This window comes from Sceloporus occidentalis, unplaced genomic scaffold (assembly GCF_023333645.1).
Source record: "Sceloporus occidentalis isolate IW3139 unplaced genomic scaffold, rSceOcc1.0.p SCAF_1, whole genome shotgun sequence".
Taxonomy (NCBI): Eukaryota; Metazoa; Chordata; class Lepidosauria; order Squamata; family Phrynosomatidae; genus Sceloporus; species Sceloporus occidentalis.
This window is the reverse complement of record NW_028316981.1, coordinates 197,249,690-197,268,072: the sequence shown is the minus strand read 5'-3', so window position 1 is coordinate 197,268,072 and position 18,383 is coordinate 197,249,690. Positions and strand designations below refer to the sequence as shown.

General features: G+C 43.4%; 1 protein-coding gene across 1 annotated transcript; it reads right to left on the bottom strand.

Annotated features, from left to right (window-relative positions):
* Window positions 1-3,728: 3,728 nt before the first annotated feature.
* LOC149323189 (maestro heat-like repeat-containing protein family member 7) lies at window positions 3,729-16,343 on the bottom strand. The gene is made up of 15 exons (XM_089510290.1): window positions 16,279-16,343; window positions 13,647-13,900; window positions 13,343-13,452; window positions 12,943-13,080; window positions 12,648-12,727; window positions 11,175-11,274; window positions 10,664-10,759; window positions 10,211-10,312; window positions 9,942-10,077; window positions 9,725-9,816; window positions 8,801-8,953; window positions 8,100-8,196; window positions 7,622-7,723; window positions 5,103-5,309; window positions 3,729-3,810 (listed from the first exon to the last, which is right to left on the bottom strand). Exons 2-13 carry the CDS (start codon window positions 13,738-13,740, stop codon window positions 7,692-7,694), a joined length of 1,230 nt encoding a protein of 409 aa, XP_089366416.1. The 5' UTR covers window positions 13,741-13,900; window positions 16,279-16,343; the 3' UTR covers window positions 3,729-3,810; window positions 5,103-5,309; window positions 7,622-7,691.
* Window positions 16,344-18,383: the final 2,040 nt, after the last annotated feature.

Below are 18,383 nucleotides of genomic sequence, written 5' to 3'. Positions count from 1 at the left end.
TAATCCAATCATATGATACAATCATATTGTAATTTCCTAGGTTTCTATACACACACATTCCTGCCCACAATGACAGCAAGAGCTTTAAGCTAAAGTATGGTGATATCTTTGGTTCAGGTCCCTATGCACTCACACCATTTTTTGGGGCCCTGCCCATTACTGGAAGATTGTATGTACAGCACTGTGTAAATTTACAGTGCTTCATAAATAAAGGTTAATAATAATAATAATAACAACGTGATCCTCCTGCAGAAAACCTCCAAAGTTTGACCCTCCAGTTGAGAATGTTAAGGAAAATGCAACATGGGATATACAGTAGAAGAAATAAAACATGTATGTGAAAGTCACTATGACTAAGCAAAAGCAATTAAGAAACCACACAGGTGTAAAAGCTAATGTAATTTAGAAGTCCTAAATGCCAAAGACAGAAATGTAGAGTGTACAATTGGAAACACCTGAGAATCATTAAGTGTACAAGGTGAGATGATGAAATCATTAAGTATGGGTTGAACTATGAGAACCAATCAAAATGAATATACACGCCCACTGGGTGGAAACTGACTAAGTGGGTGGTGTTTGACAATGGCTATAATAATTGCTATGTTTGCCAATGTATTGTGTGGGTAGTTGTGGAGTTTTGTGAGTAGTTTGGATTGTAGAGATTGTGATTTGTGAGGGCATTAGTATTTGTATATAGTAGAATAAAGTAGATCTTTTATATAAGACTACTGAGTTGTCTGCTGTCTTGAGTGAAGATACAAGAGCCAGCAGAATCCTGGAGAAGTGTGAAGACTTCTGTGGAAGAAGAGTGAGAAGGGTTGGAGAGTTTGTCAGGGTCTTCAGCCTATTCTCTGAAACTCTGCTGCTTTGGAGCAAAGCATTAACCACTGGCCAAAACTGGTCAGCGCTGGTGCATAACAAGGTGGTGAGTTAGAGCCAGAGGTAAAGAGCTACAACTCCCATCATCCCTGACAGAGAAAGGGGGGGATGTCTCTTTTTCTGGTACTGTTATAGCCTTTCTGTTCCCAAGACAGCTGTCTTTCTAGGTTCTGTCCTTGGCAAGCACTGTTCAGTACTTGGGATGGAGAGGCCAAGAGAACCTCTCAAACAAGAGCTCAGCAAGAATGCCCCATTTTTACCCATTGTTCAGCTCCAAGCCTGCTTTTAACTGTCAGGGCACCAAAGGAGCTAGGACCCGGAGCAATGGATGCAAGCTACAGGAAAAGAGATTCCACCTCAACTTTAGGAAGAACTTCCTGACAGAAAGGGCTGTTTGACAGTGGAACACATTCCTTCCTCGGAGTGTAGTGGAGTCTCCCTCTTTGGAGGTCTTTAAACAGAGGCTGGATGGCCATCTATCGGGGATGCTTTGGCTCTTAAAATTGTTAGAGTTGGCAGAACTAGATAAATTAACATCTCTATTTGAAAGATGAAAAAATAGATAGATTCGTACATGTTTGCGAACTAGTAATAAGATATATTAGTAATACGTGGGGTGAAATGCCAGTTATCAGCTTTACAGATTAACAGTGACAGATTGTGTCTATTATTTTTCTTGTTTCATGAATTAGATCAATCATTTCATGTAGTTTTAGTAGTAGTAGTAGTAGTAAGATTGATTGTTACTAACGGTGCCAAAAGAACAGTACATAATAATGATAATTGCCAATAATAATAATTATTATTATTATTTCAAATAAACAACAGGTGAAGTTGGATATAGAGGAAAGATTGAAAGAGACGGTATGTGCAATGTGGAATAACAAGGATGTGGATGTAGGAATTTTGTTGGATCAGTATGTGTGTGCTTTTTTAAAAAAAAATCTGGTTTTATGCTTTATTATGCTTAATAAAATTTATTTATTTTTTAAAAAAAGAAGATTCTTAAATAAAGTAATAGTTTCTCGGACATTCCCAAATTCTAATATAATGGCCTCTTTTAGACTATTAGATTGCCTACGAGGCATGATTTTTGGCACACCCTGTATAAAGTTGCCTGAACCAGAGCTCTGCAACAACTAGTTGCAAATAAGTTACTCTTTGTTCAAAATGACCAATGTGCTGCTATATAAGCATGTTCACCTGCCAGAAAGAAAAGACCCCAGGGGATCACATCTCCAAGCCTCTTCTTTGTAACTTTGCAGCTTAACACAAACAGTTCAATTTAGAATTTCACTTTTTTCAAAGACATCTTCAATAATGGTTTCATCTTCCACAATTGTAACTTTGACATTCTTTCCAAGCAAATCAAAGATGCCTTCTGGTGGGTAATCTTTGGGTTCCCCTATCTTGGCTGTCAGCATGTCCAGAATAAACATTGTGCCTTCTGGGATCCAGATTTTAGCAATTCCAGATTTTCCCAACTAGAGAAAGAGTAATGAAGAAGGTTAAGTTACAGGCTGGCTCTCCTGTACTAGAAAGGTTTTGAGACAGATGTGGTTAAGAACTGAAAATGTGACATTCTCACAAGGATATCCCAAAATCTATCTAGTCTGACATGCTGTTTCCAAGAGTGGCTAGCCAGCTATTTTGAAAAGTCCATAAGCAGCACCTAAAAACATTTGCCCTTTCCCTGCAACTGGTACTTAAACACTGCTTTCAAACATTGCAAAGCACCCCTGAATCAATCCCTCTTTCTCAACTTCAGTGGAATGCTTCATTTACAAGAGGAAAAGACTTCAGTTTGGACCCTATGAACAGAATAATGATTTCAGTGGTGTGCATGAGTCAAGGACTGCTAAGTCAATTGGGGAAGATATATTGCAAGCTATTAATGTGAAGTAGGCCCAACACTGCAACAATAGTCTCTCTTTTCCAGCAATTATATTATTATAGAGCATCTGCTAAGATCTCTTTCATCCCAATCTTAGCAGCCACCCGTGAAGGAAGACGGTGGTGTGGGGACATCCCTTGTGATAATCTATTATGACACGTTCTCACAAGGTTAAACATACTACCGTTCAAATTTGGGATCCCATCATACTACAATTTTTTTCTCTCTCTCTCTTTCTTGGGCACTCACAGCTCAGAGATGTGAAAACCAAGCTTATGGTTCATCAGATTGTAAAGTACTTTTCCCACTAGCAATTCAGAAGACAGATCCTGCAGCTAGGTGCATTGTCGAAATCCTGAGCGCTCAGATGAGCAAAAACAAAACTTTGGCCATGGAGTTGTGGTGCCCAGATTTTCCTTACATCCTGAGTTTCTTCCCATGAATTCCTGATGGCATAAAACACACACAGGGTTCCCACGTGGCCTTCCACCCAGGCACTGACTACTCTCACATTTTAATTTTTAGCAAGGTGCTGGATCATTTATTTTCAAACAATTCCCTGAAAACAGCTACCTAAAACATTGGAAGAGTCTCCAGCTGACTAAAGCTAGCAGCCCTACTGCTGACAGGAATACTTAATGAGGAAGACACAGGCTAGAAGACAATCTTTCTGTTGCCTTATGACATATGCCTATGGATGCTATTGCCTTCAGTAAGTGAAATGGGGAGGGACAATTCAATCCACAATAAATGGCCCACAAGAGCACAGTTACCTTTTCATTGCAGGCAACTTCACAGGGCAAGAGCTGCTTGACTGGCCACTCCATAGCCTTTTCTACCATGCGGATGTTTCTCACCAATTCCACCAGTTCATTGGGCTCCAGGGTCACCTCATGATCACTTCCTTCCTTTCCAGGTCTTGTCCAGCATAATATGGTGTTCTAGGGCTTTAACTCCCATCACAACTGCTGCAACAGAAATGGCTATGTCTGTCTTGTGCCTGGAATAGGAATATCTATAAAGACCGACTGATATTCCTAGAAAGACAGAAGTGTGGAAGGACATGATAAAGAATGGGCTCCTTAGAGGCACCTAGGATTTAGAGAACAGCTGTTACAATACAAGTAGACATGGTTTTGTTGTGTTTGAGATTCACATTAATCTGGCCACTGTTCTGACTGAGACTCTTGTAAACCCAATGGAGATGAAAGTTGGGGGGGGGGGGGGCACAGACTGGTCTGAAGACTTTGGCCTGAATACTTGCTCTGGAGTCAAGCAAAGGTGATGAACAAACCAGACCCTGCCAGCTAGCTCCACGCAAACCCCTACTTTCTTGATGGCTATTGCACTTGTGGCCCTGTTTTTCCTGCTACCAGGATCTCAGCGTCTGTTTACAATTAGAGGGCAGCTAAGGGGTGGCCTGCAGGGGCCTTCAGCTGCACCAGATCGGGGCCATGGCAACTGCACAGGGCAGACCCGATTTGGCCTTTCCAGGGTGCAAAAAGGAGCCACAAAAACAGCTCCTTTTTGCACCCTGGAAAGGGCACAATAGCCACAGCACCACGGTGCCACAGCTTTAAGGCACTCCTTTGGTGCTGTGTCATGTGGATGCAGTGCCAGAGGAGTGCCGTGATGCCATGTGCCATGTGGAACAGTGTGCAGCATCATGGTGCCCTGGGGGCGGAGTTGGGACATGCATGACTCCACTCCCAGGCCAGCCTTAATAAAAATGGAACATCCAGTTCATGCAGAGATTCTCTAGTCATCTGTAAAAAGATGGGGTTTTTAAAACTAAAATCCCAATTCAACATTGCACTCACCAGTAACTCCCCCTCCCCCAATGAATCAATGTGCTCTTCACCCCCAAATTAGTTGAAAGATTAATGGAATATAACCCTATGTTGGAATCAAATGGAAGAAAGTGCACAGAAAACCCACAAGCATACAAAACGGAGGTACACACAACAGCAAGAAAGATAACTCTGGATCTCATACGATTGTTTATGAATAAAAGCCATGCATTAATTAAAAACTGAAGAACCAATCTGTGTACTAAATTAGCATTCCAACCAGAGAAGCTGGACAGTATCCTTGGAGAGACAAAAGTCACCATGTATGCTTTTTATGTTTAATGTTTTAACTTTATAAACTGTTTAATCTTTTCAAAAATAACTCTTATATGTATACATTTATTAACGACATTGTATAGCTTATATAGCTATAAAATGTGTGTGGCATCAAAAGTGTCTGTGTGTGGCATCAAAAGTGGAAGTCTCTTAAACACCAAAATGGAAGCCTTGAGCCTCCATCTCCCTTACTTCATCTATACCTGAGGCAGTAAAGAAACTGACAATCTCCTTTGTGTAGTGCTGCAGCTCCTGATACTGGTCACGACTAAACTCCAAGAGGCGCTTGTGCTCTCCATAGGTTTTCCCCTAAGAGTGTTTGGATGTGTACAGCCTCTCCAATGCTCTCCTATTGAATTTGTGTTCCAGTTCAGGTTTTTTTGGAATGTGGGATAATCTGCTCCATATCCCTGTCAAGAGAAAAACACAGTAAGCATTTCACAAGGCTATTCAGATTGCAATAGCCAGCATGGCGTAGTGGTTTGAGTGTTGGACTCTGACTCTGGAGATCACAGTTTGAATCCTTGCTTGGCCATGAAACCCTGGGTGGCCTTAGGAAAACCACACTCTCTCAGCCTTAGGGAATGTAATGATGGCACATCTCCTCTGAACAAATCTTGCCAAGAAAACCGCATGATAGGATCGAGTCAGAAATGACTTGATGGCATACCACAACCACAACCAGCTTCACGTGGCCTCTTGGTCCTACCACCCTGAACCCATGTGAGTTTATCACACTAGAGGAAAACAACAGACAGACCTGTGGTCCTTAAAAGACTAACACATTTCTTGTGCGACAAGCTCTGTGAACTTTAGTTCATATTGTCAGATCTGTAATCACAACTCCACAACCTAGTTGGAGAAATAAAGGATAGTTCAGCAGGAAGGACATCTCTCTGGGATCTCCTGCTGAATCCATTAAAACAAAGATGAGCTGCTTGGACCTCACTGGATGTGGCTGGACTGCCATTCCCATCAGCCTTAGCAAGTGTACCTCATGGCATAGAATGCTAGGTATTACAGTTCAGCCACTTCCAAATGTGTATAGGAAAGCAATCCATCCAATTGACTTTGTTATAGTCATGGATGAGTCATGGATGGACAAAAACAGAGCATAATGAACATCAAGACCAAAAAAACAAAAGTAACAGGTACAAGAATTTCTGTAAGAGTGAGTGAGTGTGTGTGTGTATGTGAGAGCCATGTGTAGTGGTTTCAGTGCTGGAATGCAACTCTGGGGATCAGGGTTCAATTCTCCACTCAAGTATAAAAACCTACCTTGGGCAAATCACAATCTCTCAGCCTTAAAGGTTCGCAATGGGAAACCCTCTCTGAAGAATCTTGCCATATGTATGTGTGTGTGCGCGCACACACACACACACACAATCTTATACACAAATTTTTTTACACACGGAGTTAAGCATACACAGCTTGAAAATGTTCAAAAAAAGTATAGATTTCAAACATCAAACCTTGATTTTCCATTTTTTATAAGGGACACCATTATATTGAATGGGACTTGAGCATACACAGATTTTGTTATCCACAGGGGATCTTGGAACCAAACCCCAGCGTATAACAAGGGTCTACTGTATATGTATTGGGCAGTTTAACAACCACCTTCTAACACAATAGCAGGCAGCATGCAGTATGGTTAAGATGAGCCATGATGGAGTTTGAACATTTTATGCCCTGTGGAACAAAACTTTGGAACCTTTGTCAAAGATACTTTTCGCTGGGAAATTTTCCAAAATCAGATTCATAAACTGGGAAGGAATACAATATAAAGAAGAAAGAAGAACATGACCAACATTTCAATCATTCCTGACTAACAGGGTATATGTCTATAAGGCCTATTTGCAAGTGTCTCCTTTCCAACAGAGCTGACTGCAAAATGTTGAAACAACCCAGAAGAAAAGCTGTGCATTATTTAGGAAAGCAATCCTAATTTACTTTGAAACAGCTGCTAGGAAGAACATAAAGGATTACCATCATCGTTTTTAATAACTATTATACTACATCATTATTACTAACACATTATATAATAATGTACATATTATACACACAGGTAGATACTTGGACAAAGAAGTGTAATCTTATTTTCATAGAACAGGATTTAGCCACAATATTGGACTTAACATCTTACATATTTAATACATAAAATATTGTTTCACAGTCACACACTGTAGAAATAATCCAATTTGACACGACTTTAAGATGCCATCGTCCAATGCTACAGAAATCTGGGAAATCTAGTTTTGTCAGACCTATAGCCTTCTCTGTCAGAGAACTCTGGTGCCACACACAGCAAATTACAATTCCCAGAGTTTCATAGCATTGAGCCATGGTTGATAAAGTAGTGTCAAAGTGGATTGTTTTTGCAGTGCGGTTGCAGCCCTCATGCTGTGTGCATTGTCTCATTTGTAACCTGAAAAGCCAAACCTGGCACGCTTGATAAACTTAACTTTGCTTGATAAAAATATGAATGCCTCAAGACAGGAGAAGGGTACCCAATCTGCTCTTGTGGTGCCATTGCTTAACAATTTCCCTCCTAAATTTTAAATTTCTCTCCGGGCATAAAGGCAAAGAAGGATCCATAACAGAGTACTGCAAAGCTACTGCTTCTTTTTTTGCAACTAAATCAACTAATTTATCTCCTGCTTTCCCAAGGTGAACAGGTACCCAACAAAAACACAGCCAGTTCCCCATAGAATCAGCTTACAGTTTGCAATAAAGGCTGCCACCTGGGTCTCCACCAAACTTCTCAGGCACAGCCATAGTGTATGGTTGACTTAGTTTTCAAGGTCTTCAATTATCAAATCATCTATAGAAAAAAGAAAAGAAGAAAGGAATGTTTGTAAAACGGATGTGGAGAGGCTGTACTACAAAAAACACTCACCTATCTATCCAGGTGACAGACAGGATCCTTCCTCTTCTTAGTTCTTTTTCCAGGAATTTCAGGATGCAAAGACCATCCTACCTGACCCTTCTTCCCATTGAGCATCTCTGAGCCACAGAATGCCTCACAATTCCGGCATTTCCATTTTGGCCAAGGAACAAGAGAGCCAAAGCCAGATAATGCCTGACTGACACACCCCTTGGACCAACCTAGTAAAGAGGGCCAACAATTCCACCCTTCTGAATTCTAGATAGTTTGCAGCAAATTTCTGGGGGTTCAGATATTTTGGAAGAGCTGTTACCTTGGGTGTGTAAAAGGACTTGCAGTGCTCTGGGTATCTTATTTTTTTTCTTCAGTTGGTGCACAGCATCTAAGACACTCTTCTGCACAACCTCTCGCTAGAAAGAAAGAAAATGCAGCCCATCAGACTCCCCAATTGGATTCTTTGGCATTTCCCGGGGAGGGAGGGGCGGTTAATTCCAATTGGATCTATCCCTGGGTGAACTCTCAGAGGTTTCTGGAGGGATGTTGGCTAGGACTTTAAATAAATGGTGATTGGATCATTCCACGTTCCCTGTTACTCCCTTTAACCTTGCCCCCCCCCCCACACACATACACATACACACTGTGGACAGTTCTTCAGGTGTGCCTCCAATGTCCTGATGGGTGTGAAGGGCTCCAATATGAGTGCCTCACACTCACCATCAGTCCCCTAACTATGTCCCCAAGGAGCATCCAAATATGGAGGAACAATCCTATTCTAGCAGCTTCTGTGTGCAAGATTTTAATTACCCTTGAACCTGAGGTGTTGCAAAACTCATCTCCTCTGAGGACTGGAGACAAACTGGGAGGGGAGAGGGAAGCTTGAGGGGAAGGCTGGTGATAGCACTATTCCTGCTGATGAAAAGCCCTTTGAGACCAGCTTCCACTGCCCCACTGACCCTCACAAGGAAACAGCCCTGCTTTTCCCTCTGGTTCAGCCTACCTTGTTTGTTCACTTACGTTTGTCCTCAAAAAGGTATCGGCTTTCCCCACAAACGCATAAAGTATCAGCAATCCAGGCACGCTGATATCTGGCCGGGGGTCATGAGTGGCCAACCAGGCAGCATTGATCATGCCTACCCTCTGCTTTTCACTCAGAATTTTCTCAAATGCCTAAAACCAAAATGTGGTTGCATTACGCTAAGGGAGTATGCCAGGGGTGGCAAAGCAGTAGAAGAGGGGATGAACATAACCCAGCAGAAAAGGAATTGTCCTCTCCTATAATACTCATAGAATACAGCTCTTGGATGGCTTCAAGAAAACAGTGGCAAGAAGGACAAAGAAGGAAGACAGCTGCTTGTCTTTTGGAAGAGAGGGTTATCTAGGACTCCTTTGGACCTCTCTTCTACTTACCTCCTGCTTATTATACTGTTGGCCTTTAAAGGACAACATAATATTTTCTTCCTGAAATCTACCCTTGCTGGGGAACAGAGACTACCACTAAAAGCCTCAGTTTCTCACAGCTCCTGGCTCCATCCGTCAGCCCTTCACTTCTTTCATGGAATGGGGAGGCATTCCAAGGAGTGGGGCTGCAAAAATGTACCTCTCCTTCTTCCTAAACCCTCCCCATCTGGGGCAGAGAGGAGGGAGCTCTCAGGTGCCTGCCATCCTTCCAGCCCTAGGCACACCTCCACCAAAAGAGAAATGAGCTCTCCATTTCCCTGTTCCCCTTTCCCCTCCCTTCTCTCTTCAAGAGACACCTATGTCCCACCCTCCTTAGGCTGCATTTGATCAAGTGGACTTTTGATCAAATGGACTTTTACTGTACCAGGAAAAACATTCCACATCACTGAGGGGCACTGGATTTTGCTCCCTGGGTGCTCAGGTCCTTAGTGTGCTCTTAAAAGGAAGCTGAGAACTTGAAAGGAAGGGGTGTGTGCTTACCTCTACTGCCAGACAGGTATCCACATAGCCCAGCATTTCTGTGTCACAGTATTCAGGGCACCAAAACTCTTGGATGTATGCTAGAGAAAACCCTGAAAGGAAAAACTCACTTTTTACAATTGCTTGGCATCTTGGGTCTTTCCATCAGAATGGCCCAAGTTCTTGATGTTTCTTGCAGTGAGGAGAGTGCTTGTGTCCTCCTTTCCAGCTTACTCACTTTTCTGGATCCAGAGGAACTTGTACATGGATGAAAGAACATCCCTCGCTGCCTCACTCACTACCGGGTTGCTGGAACTGATATGGATGATGTACTGGCACACCATCTGACCCCATTCAGGGAATTGTTCTGCTGCCTGGAAGGAAAGAAATCAAGAACTTTCTCTCCCCTGTAGCTCTCTGTCAAACTGCCCTGGCCTTCCTTCCTCTCAGGTAAGGATCGCTGAGAGGTAGGGTCTCTGAGCCAGACTGGCATGTTGTGGTACTCACTTTAGGGCCTAGGATATCGGTGGCATGGTCAATCAGGGCTGAAGCACATGTTAGGGCCCGGAGCTTTTCTTCCCTGCTTCCTTGCAGCCAAAAATTAATATGCTGCGGAAAGAAGCAGAAAGATACTGTGCAGCACCTACAAGAAGCTTCCATTTCTCAATCAAGTCTTCCTACAGATACCTACCTTGACATAAAACAAAATCCACTACTTCTTATGGTGTTTAAGAGATAATGGAGTCACCCTGTTTCTTCCACAAGGGGTTCTCCTACTTGGAGGTGACAGTCTTAATCTGCCCATAGGAGTCACCTTCTCATCAGGAGTTGGTTGCATAGGGCTTTTCTCATCTAGTCCCAAGTGGGCTTGAGAGAGTGAGCCATAACAGCCTTTCCAGTGGGAGTCTCCTTCAGAATTTGAAGAGCAGGCTGAATGACTGATCTCTTGGGAACACTGACCTTCAGCAGGAAGAGCAGATGGTCTACAGTTCCGGCCTCTGTGAGAAAACCCTTCAGCAGAAGCTCAAGTGTTGAGCATGAGGAGATGTAGAAGTCCTGAAAGGCAAAAAGAAAGGGAGGCATGGGAATGGGAAGAGGCAAAGAAGCCTAAATCCTCTTGTGAGTGTCATCTACAGGAGACTCATGAAATCAATAAGAAATCAACAGTACTGTAGGTTCAGTTGGGTGACCTCCCTAACATGGAACCCAGTGACTTAGCCCTTCCTGAGAAAACACAAGCTGACTATAAAGAAGCTAAATTGTGGGGCTAAGATCTCCACCCCAACAGGAAACAGTTCTTAGGACACAAAGGGAAGGTTTCCTTCTGAAGCAAAATACCTCCGCAAACAAACTTCTCCTGACTGCCCTGGGGTATCTGTGAGTCCTGGGCCCTTGCCTCCTGAAGCAGGGCCATCTCTCAGGCAGCTGGGTCAACAGACACTTAACCCAGGTGGGTTTTATTCAAATGTACCTCTTTGCGGTCAGCAGAGCTCTCCATGGTGAAGACCTGGTATAAAATCAGGCGTAGAACATGTGATTCCATGTCCCGATTGAGTGAAGGCTTGAACTTGCTGTTGGGGGGAAAAAAGGAGAAATCTATCAATGGGAACGGAGGGAGGGAGGTGAGTGCATCCTTCCGTCTAGTCCAAGAGGAAGGCATTTGGAAGTATCTTCCTCCTACACCTCTGTCTATTTTGGACAGTCTCCCAGGAAATATGACCACCCGCATTTGTGAGGATGGTAAATAAAGGGAATTCTATCAGGTCCTGGCCTTCTTTCCCAGATCTCTGGTAGATTCTTCACACTGTTCCCCCCACCTTTTTTTTTTTTAAATGAGAAGTACTTTTCATGCTGGGACCCCCAATGAATTCTAAGATTTTTAAAAATGTGCATAATCTAAATTGGAACTTGGGGTGGGAGGAAGGAATCAAAGGTCATCAGCAGAAGAATGAGAAGTGTTGTGGCACCAAGAAGACAATACTGTTTGATTTGTCTGAAATATTTTTTGACTCTGACTTACTTCATCTGATGGCTAGAGTCGGTCACTTTTGGCACCAATCTAAATTTGTCTGTAAGGCAGCACAAAATTTCTCCCTAGCTTGACCTTGCAGAAACATCTGTGCCAGGGCCTCTTACACATTTAAAGGCCCTCAAGAGGCAGAAAGGGCAGACATTTACTTAAGAGAGAAAAGAAGGTTCAGTCATTTCTAAGTTTGTGCCAGAGGACGTTTCAAAGAACGTGACTAGAAATCTCAGGGCTCACTGCCTCTCCATGAACACTCTGTGGGCTTGAGGAAGGCTCAGCTAGTGCAAATGCCATTGGCACCAAAGCAGCCTAGGTACATGAAAGGGCATCACTAGTGGAGTAGGGGGTGGGTGGGGAGCACAGCAGGTGACATCTTGAGGGTGGTGACACTAATGCTCCCCAGACATCAGCCTTTTGACAGAAATGGGCTGTGGCATTCTCCTGCACTCTTTTAAAATGCTGTGATGATGATGTGAGTGGAGCAAAACTCAGTGAGAAGAGGAAGGAGAGTCCCCAGTTTTATTTTATTTATTTTTAAAAAAATAATTTTAAACTTTAAAATTGAACATTACTTTTTTAAAATATATATATTCTTTAAAATTTGTATTCTAAAAAATTACATCTTACAAGATTTTCACTTCAACAACATGAAACAATGTGCATGCAAATGCATTCAGGGTGTGCATATGATGTTGTAATTTTAAAATGTCATTTTAATTGAGCTAATTATTTATGACTCACCTGTTCCCATTACATTCAGTGATATACAGGAATTACGATTTATGAATAACGTTATGCAAAAAACATTACTAAAGATTCTGTATGGATGGGTATGGGGTGAGGTCAATGGGGTGGTGGAGGGTGACACCATGAGATACCACACAAGAGAAATCCATTTTTAGTGATGCCACTGGGTACCTGAGATGGTAGAGTGCCAGCATGGCACAAGACAGCACAGGAGAAGGCACGGAGGTTAATGGTAGGCTCTCCAGCACCACCTGGAAGAGAGAGAAAGGTTAAAATCAAAGCGGAGAGGAAAGGCCCTGTTAGCTCCCACACTGTACCCTCCCCTCAAAAAAAATAGACACAATGGAAAAAGAGGTCTCTCCAAACATTCCTCCCAGGTTTTCCCACCTCAAACGGGAGCTTTCTTCCTCCCCAGTGCCCAAATCCAGGGCTCCTCATCCATCCCCTTCAGGAATCAGTCACTCACCACAATGGCCTTGATTAACTCAATCTTTGGGGGTCGGAGACCTGGGTCTTTCTTCCCCATCTCTAAGGCATCTATGCAACTGGCAGAGAGAGCCCGGAGAAAGTCTAGCTTCTCTTGGTCAGAGCATACCAGGATGTCCTGGAAGACAAGAGAGTCAGACTGTCAGTGAGGAGGATCTTTCTTCACCTCTGGTCATCCAAGTCCTCCTGCCCCAGATTGTGACTGGGACTGGGACTCATCCCAAGCACAGAGTTTCAGGACTGCCAGGTTTCTGAATGCCTGGTCCCAGTGGGGGGATGTACAGAATCTCAACACTCAGAATCCTGTGATGAAGAAGTGACCTGGAAAGGGTTGTGGAAAGTCAGGCTTTGGGTAGGAAAGCCCTAAAGGGAGATTGTACCTCCTTTCTGCTGTTGATTTTGATGAACATCTCTGAGATGGCTGTTACGTTCATGGGCAGATTTGTCTCCGATTGAAGGGTGGGAAGTGGACAGGAAGACTCCACACTCTCTGTTGATATAAGAAAGAAAGAAGGACCATGTGAGCCTGGCCTCCTTCATTTGCAGAGGATGTTGCTGCTACTTTCCCCTGAGGCCTTGCAGAATTTGGGAGCTGGAACTCCAGGCACCCCCTTCCTTTTACCCAGGTAGACAGAGCCTTGGTTCCTCCCCACAGATCCTCCAGACCCCTGGGGATCTTCTCACCCAAAGCACTGGCTCTCTCTGCAAGGATACTCTCCATCTTGCTAGACAGGTATTGGGGATCTGGATAATGAAGGCAGACTGGCTGCTTGCCCATAAGAGGTTGCTTCTGGCATCCCCGGCAGAACCACCAGCGACGGCACGGGGTCTTCTTCCCTTCAGCCCTAGGTGGCTTTTTAGGAGTGATGGGAATGTCCACTGGAGCTGGGCCAACTTTTCTGCTTCTCCTACGGAAGACACCCAGCAGCTTTCCCAACCTAGAAGGAGGGTGGAGAAGCAGATGTTGAGAAATGGGGTCTCCTGCTCCGGATGGGCTCTTTCTATCTCCACTGAGCTTAGGCTACATCCAGAATGGCCCTGGATGGATAGCACTGGATGGCCAGAGCCCTTCCTATGGGAAATGATTAGTCAACATTGGACCCAGACTCCCTAACCAAAAAAAGTTAATGGATTGATGAAAAATCCCAAAAGAAATGTAGGCTGCAGTCAATTCCCTTCACACGTACTTTGGCATAAATCATACTGAATGCAATAGGAAGAATTAAATAGTTGTATGTGGGGAAAAGCATTGTATTTCTTGCTGGCTGCCCCTAGACTCTGCCCTCTGCCCTTTGATAGCTGCTCCCTAAGTCCTTCGTCCACTTTTAAAACTCATGGGGGCTGTTCCCACTATGAACCAGACCAAATTGCCGATCAGTGTAAATGACCCTCGTTCCCATTTGAAACCAGTTTCTGTCACAATGTGATAGAATCCTGTCATGATACAGCAAGCTGCTTCTTGTATGACTGATGGGTGCATTTTTAAAAAATAAAATTCATAGAAAATTCGAGTCATTGATGTTGCAACTATTTGCAAAGGCAAGTAGTTGCAAAACCAATGAATCAATTTTTCAATGAATTCCTTTCTTTAAAAAGACCCCTGTCAAGCTTGGATCGCCCAGTCCAAGCATAGCAGGGGGCTTTCCTCCCCATAATTTGTAGATTATGGGGGGGGGGGGGAACTCCACACTCCACCTGCCGTGATGATTGATATTTATTTTTGAAGTGACGCAAACTAATGGGGATGACGATCGTGCTCCAAAATCCCGATTACACCGGAGTAAGGAAAAGATCCTGTTTCGTACCGAGAACAAGGGACATTTTGGAATCGATTGCTGACAAGCGGCAAAACCAATCAGAAATCGGGTTATACTTCAAGTGGGAATGAGCCGCTGTGGTTAGCAATCCCTTCACGTGAAATGTTCCACAACTAATCCTGAAAGATAGGTGCTAAGAAGCAGGTAATCCTCCTCCCCATAGCATTCTGCTACCCCAGAAGTAGTTGCCTTATTTGAGCTTGCCATTTTAGGCCACAGGAGTCCGGTTTATAAACCCCAGCCCACGCAGTTTACACTGTTCACCTGGAGAACCTGCTAGAAACTGGGATCTCTATACTTCAACCTTGGACCCTTTTCCCCAAGGGTGAAACAAGAAAATGTTCCCAAGCAAGTGAATTTGCTTCTCATTTGGGTGACTTAGTATTGGGGCAGGAGGGAGGATTGGAGATAGTGAAAACAAAGCAGATGAAGAGGAGAATCGCTTGAGAAAAACTCCCTCAGCTAAGCCCAGGATTTCTCCCAAATTAACAATGGTCCAATCCTGCACCCACGATATTTGGCACAGCAAACCATCAGGGCCTTGTTGGTTTAAAATCTTGACTCATTTCTCATTGCCTTTCATAAAGAATAATACTGGCTTTAATCAATGAAAACACCGAAAGTTTCTTATTGAGTCAAAAAAGAGAATGAGATGTACAGTGGACTCTTGGTATCCACTGGGGTTTGGTTCCAGGACCTTTAAATATAATATAGATATATCCCTTTAAATAGAGTGGCATAGTCCCTTACCTGAAATGGCAAAAATCAAGCTTTGCTTTATGGAATTTATATATTGAATGTTTACAAGCGGTGGATGCTTGAATCCATGGATAAAGAAGCTGTGGATACAGAGGGCCTACTGCTCAACTGAGGATATGTCCCTTTTGGCAACAGAGAATGGAAGTTGGATCTGGGTCGTGGCTGGAGGGAGACAGTCAGAAGGGCCGAAACAGAAAGAAAACTGCAACACAACTAGAGATCAGAAAGAAAGGCTACTCACATCTTTCAGGAGATCGACTGCCACTTTCCTTGCCTGTTTTTTCTCTAATCTACACCCCACCCTCCCTCTAAAGAATATATTATGAAAGATTATGAAAAGAAAAGTAACTACTAAGTAATAATGATAAACACTAATAAGACTAATAACAGAACACTAATAAATAAATAAAACAAACAGCTATGTCTATGTCTAAAAGGATACAAAACAAACTAAATCTCTAAACTCTAACTAATTAAAATAAAGGCTGACACTAACTCGCTCTAACTCTCTCAAACAACTCCTCCCTCCTTCTACTTCGATCTCCTTACTCCCACAAAAGGGCTGCTTTCAGTCAAGCCTCTTAAAGGCTGCCAGCAGGGACATGTCACAAAGGAGTATATGCTCTGATGGATGATGTCTCACAGTAGAGCGAATTCAGCCCCACAACTGAGCTTCCTACCTCCTGTCTTCATGGAAGATAGGGTTTTTTTAGGGTGTTCAGTTTGTTTATCCAACTTACCCACATACAGATATCTAGAGCTGTAGGTACATCATGAGTTTGGGCGTATGTTCTTCCACCATCTGGATGGATGAGGAGAGGACAGAGAAATTAATTAAAATTAACTAACACGATCCATCTCTTTGTACTAGACTTTGGTGTACCTGGTTCCAATGAAATTGTCAGCAAGGCAAGTCTGGAGTTTGTTGGACCTTCCATTCTTGCCAGTTTCATGTACAAGTGATATCAGTTGTAAGGGCCCATTCCTATTCCATCTCCTCATTCTGAATGTTCAAATGTTTGGTCATTTGTTTAGGTTAAGCTTCATTCAGTTTTTCACTCTGACTTGGAGGTCTAAGCAGACCTACACAGTGGTGTCACTGTTATTCCCCCTCTCCCCGGCTGGAATTTTACCCAAAGGCTCTCCCGCCTTCCTTCCATGATCCAATTCATGGATCTCCTGAGATGACTTGCTGAAACCCAACACTGTCACCTGGAACTTTAGAGAGCTTGGTTTAAGCCCAGTGTCCATATCTGCTTGCAGAAAGGCTGGAACAAGATGAACAGAGGCTTGCCAAAGATCAGATCCCTTTCAGGGGAGTCTTTCTGGGGAATGGCATGGGGTCAAGAACATTGGGAGAGCTGGCTCACCCCCCACTTTAGCCCCTTCCCCTTCCAAGAGGAGAGCTGCAATCCGTCTTGGTCTGGATGGGATACTTTTCTTTCAACTGGGAGATCTTTTGACAGAAGTGGGCTGGGAAAACTGTTGACCTCCGGCCCCATACAGACTTCAAGGACCTTTTTCTGGCTCTTTGGCTTCCCAATACCTCTCCCAAAAACATGCATCTCTAAAGATTTTTTAAAACAAATTTTCCAGAAATTCATGCCCTCAAATGGCTTAAAATAGATGAAAAATGCAAAATGCTATGAAACCAGATGGAGAAGGGATCAGGCATGGAAGGAGTTTGGGGCTGCATCCATTTTTAAAAGGAGAATTGCTGTTCCTAGAGGGAAGCAACTTCATGACACTCCAGCGGCATGTAAATGTTGTGCCGCCAGAGCATCATGAATCCACACCCCCCCCATGTAAACAGCTGGTCAGCTTCCGAGCATGTGGTGTGTAAACGCTACGTTCCCAAGCCACTGGCTCAAATGAGATGGCAACTCAAAGGGTTGTGGTTTACTTGGACTCCTAGATCCCTTTCACATGTACTCTTGTTAAGCCAGGTGTCCCCATCCTATATCTATGCATTTCATTTTTTCTGTCCAAGTACAGTACCTTAAATTTCTCGATATTGAAATTAATGTTGTTAGCTTTGAGCTAGCTTTCTAATCTATTAAAGTCATTTTGAATTATGACTTTGGTCATTGTTGATGGAACAAGGGAATACCTATCTACGCAAAAAGTTACATAGGCAAGTATAAGGTGGAATTACATTTGCATATTTCACCAGCAGGATCCGAGCCGTTGTAAGTGAGACAATGCTGAGCTAGATGGACCAATAGTTTGATTCTGTATGTCACCTGGATCTTTCCCACCTGATCATCTCCCCTGAACCCAACTGAGGACGAATTTGTGCAGCTGGTCTCTCCCACTTAGTTTCAGGTTCTTAAATGTAACAGAAAACCAGTGGATTGAGTCCATGGCTAAATAGCTCCCATGCTGTAGCTGAAGTGTGGATACACAAGAACACAAAGCAGGCAACATTCGGAGCTTGTAAAATGTGCTTCTCTCCTGCCAGGACTAGAGTGAGATAGAAAAGGAAATGTTGAAGCAGAGGTTCTCCGCACAGCAGTTGGCTTCAACGCCTATGACATTTAAACACATTACAAGCCACTTCAAGAGCTTTGTGGAAACCTTTCAGTCCATCTTCCAGAAGCCACTCAAAGCTTGGCTCAAAGGGAAGCATAGGAGCACCAGGCTGTTCACCAGTGATGTGATTTTAAAACAACGACTGTTTGATGGTGTGACATCTGTCTGTCCCTCTCCCTCTCTGCATGGGCTGTTGTACTGCTGTCAAGTTATATATTTTTCCCTTCGTTGTGGTGTTTGTGCTGTGAGATGCATATATACATCAATCTGCCTATCGATCCTCCATGCCCATTACATGCTGATAAATTGGGTG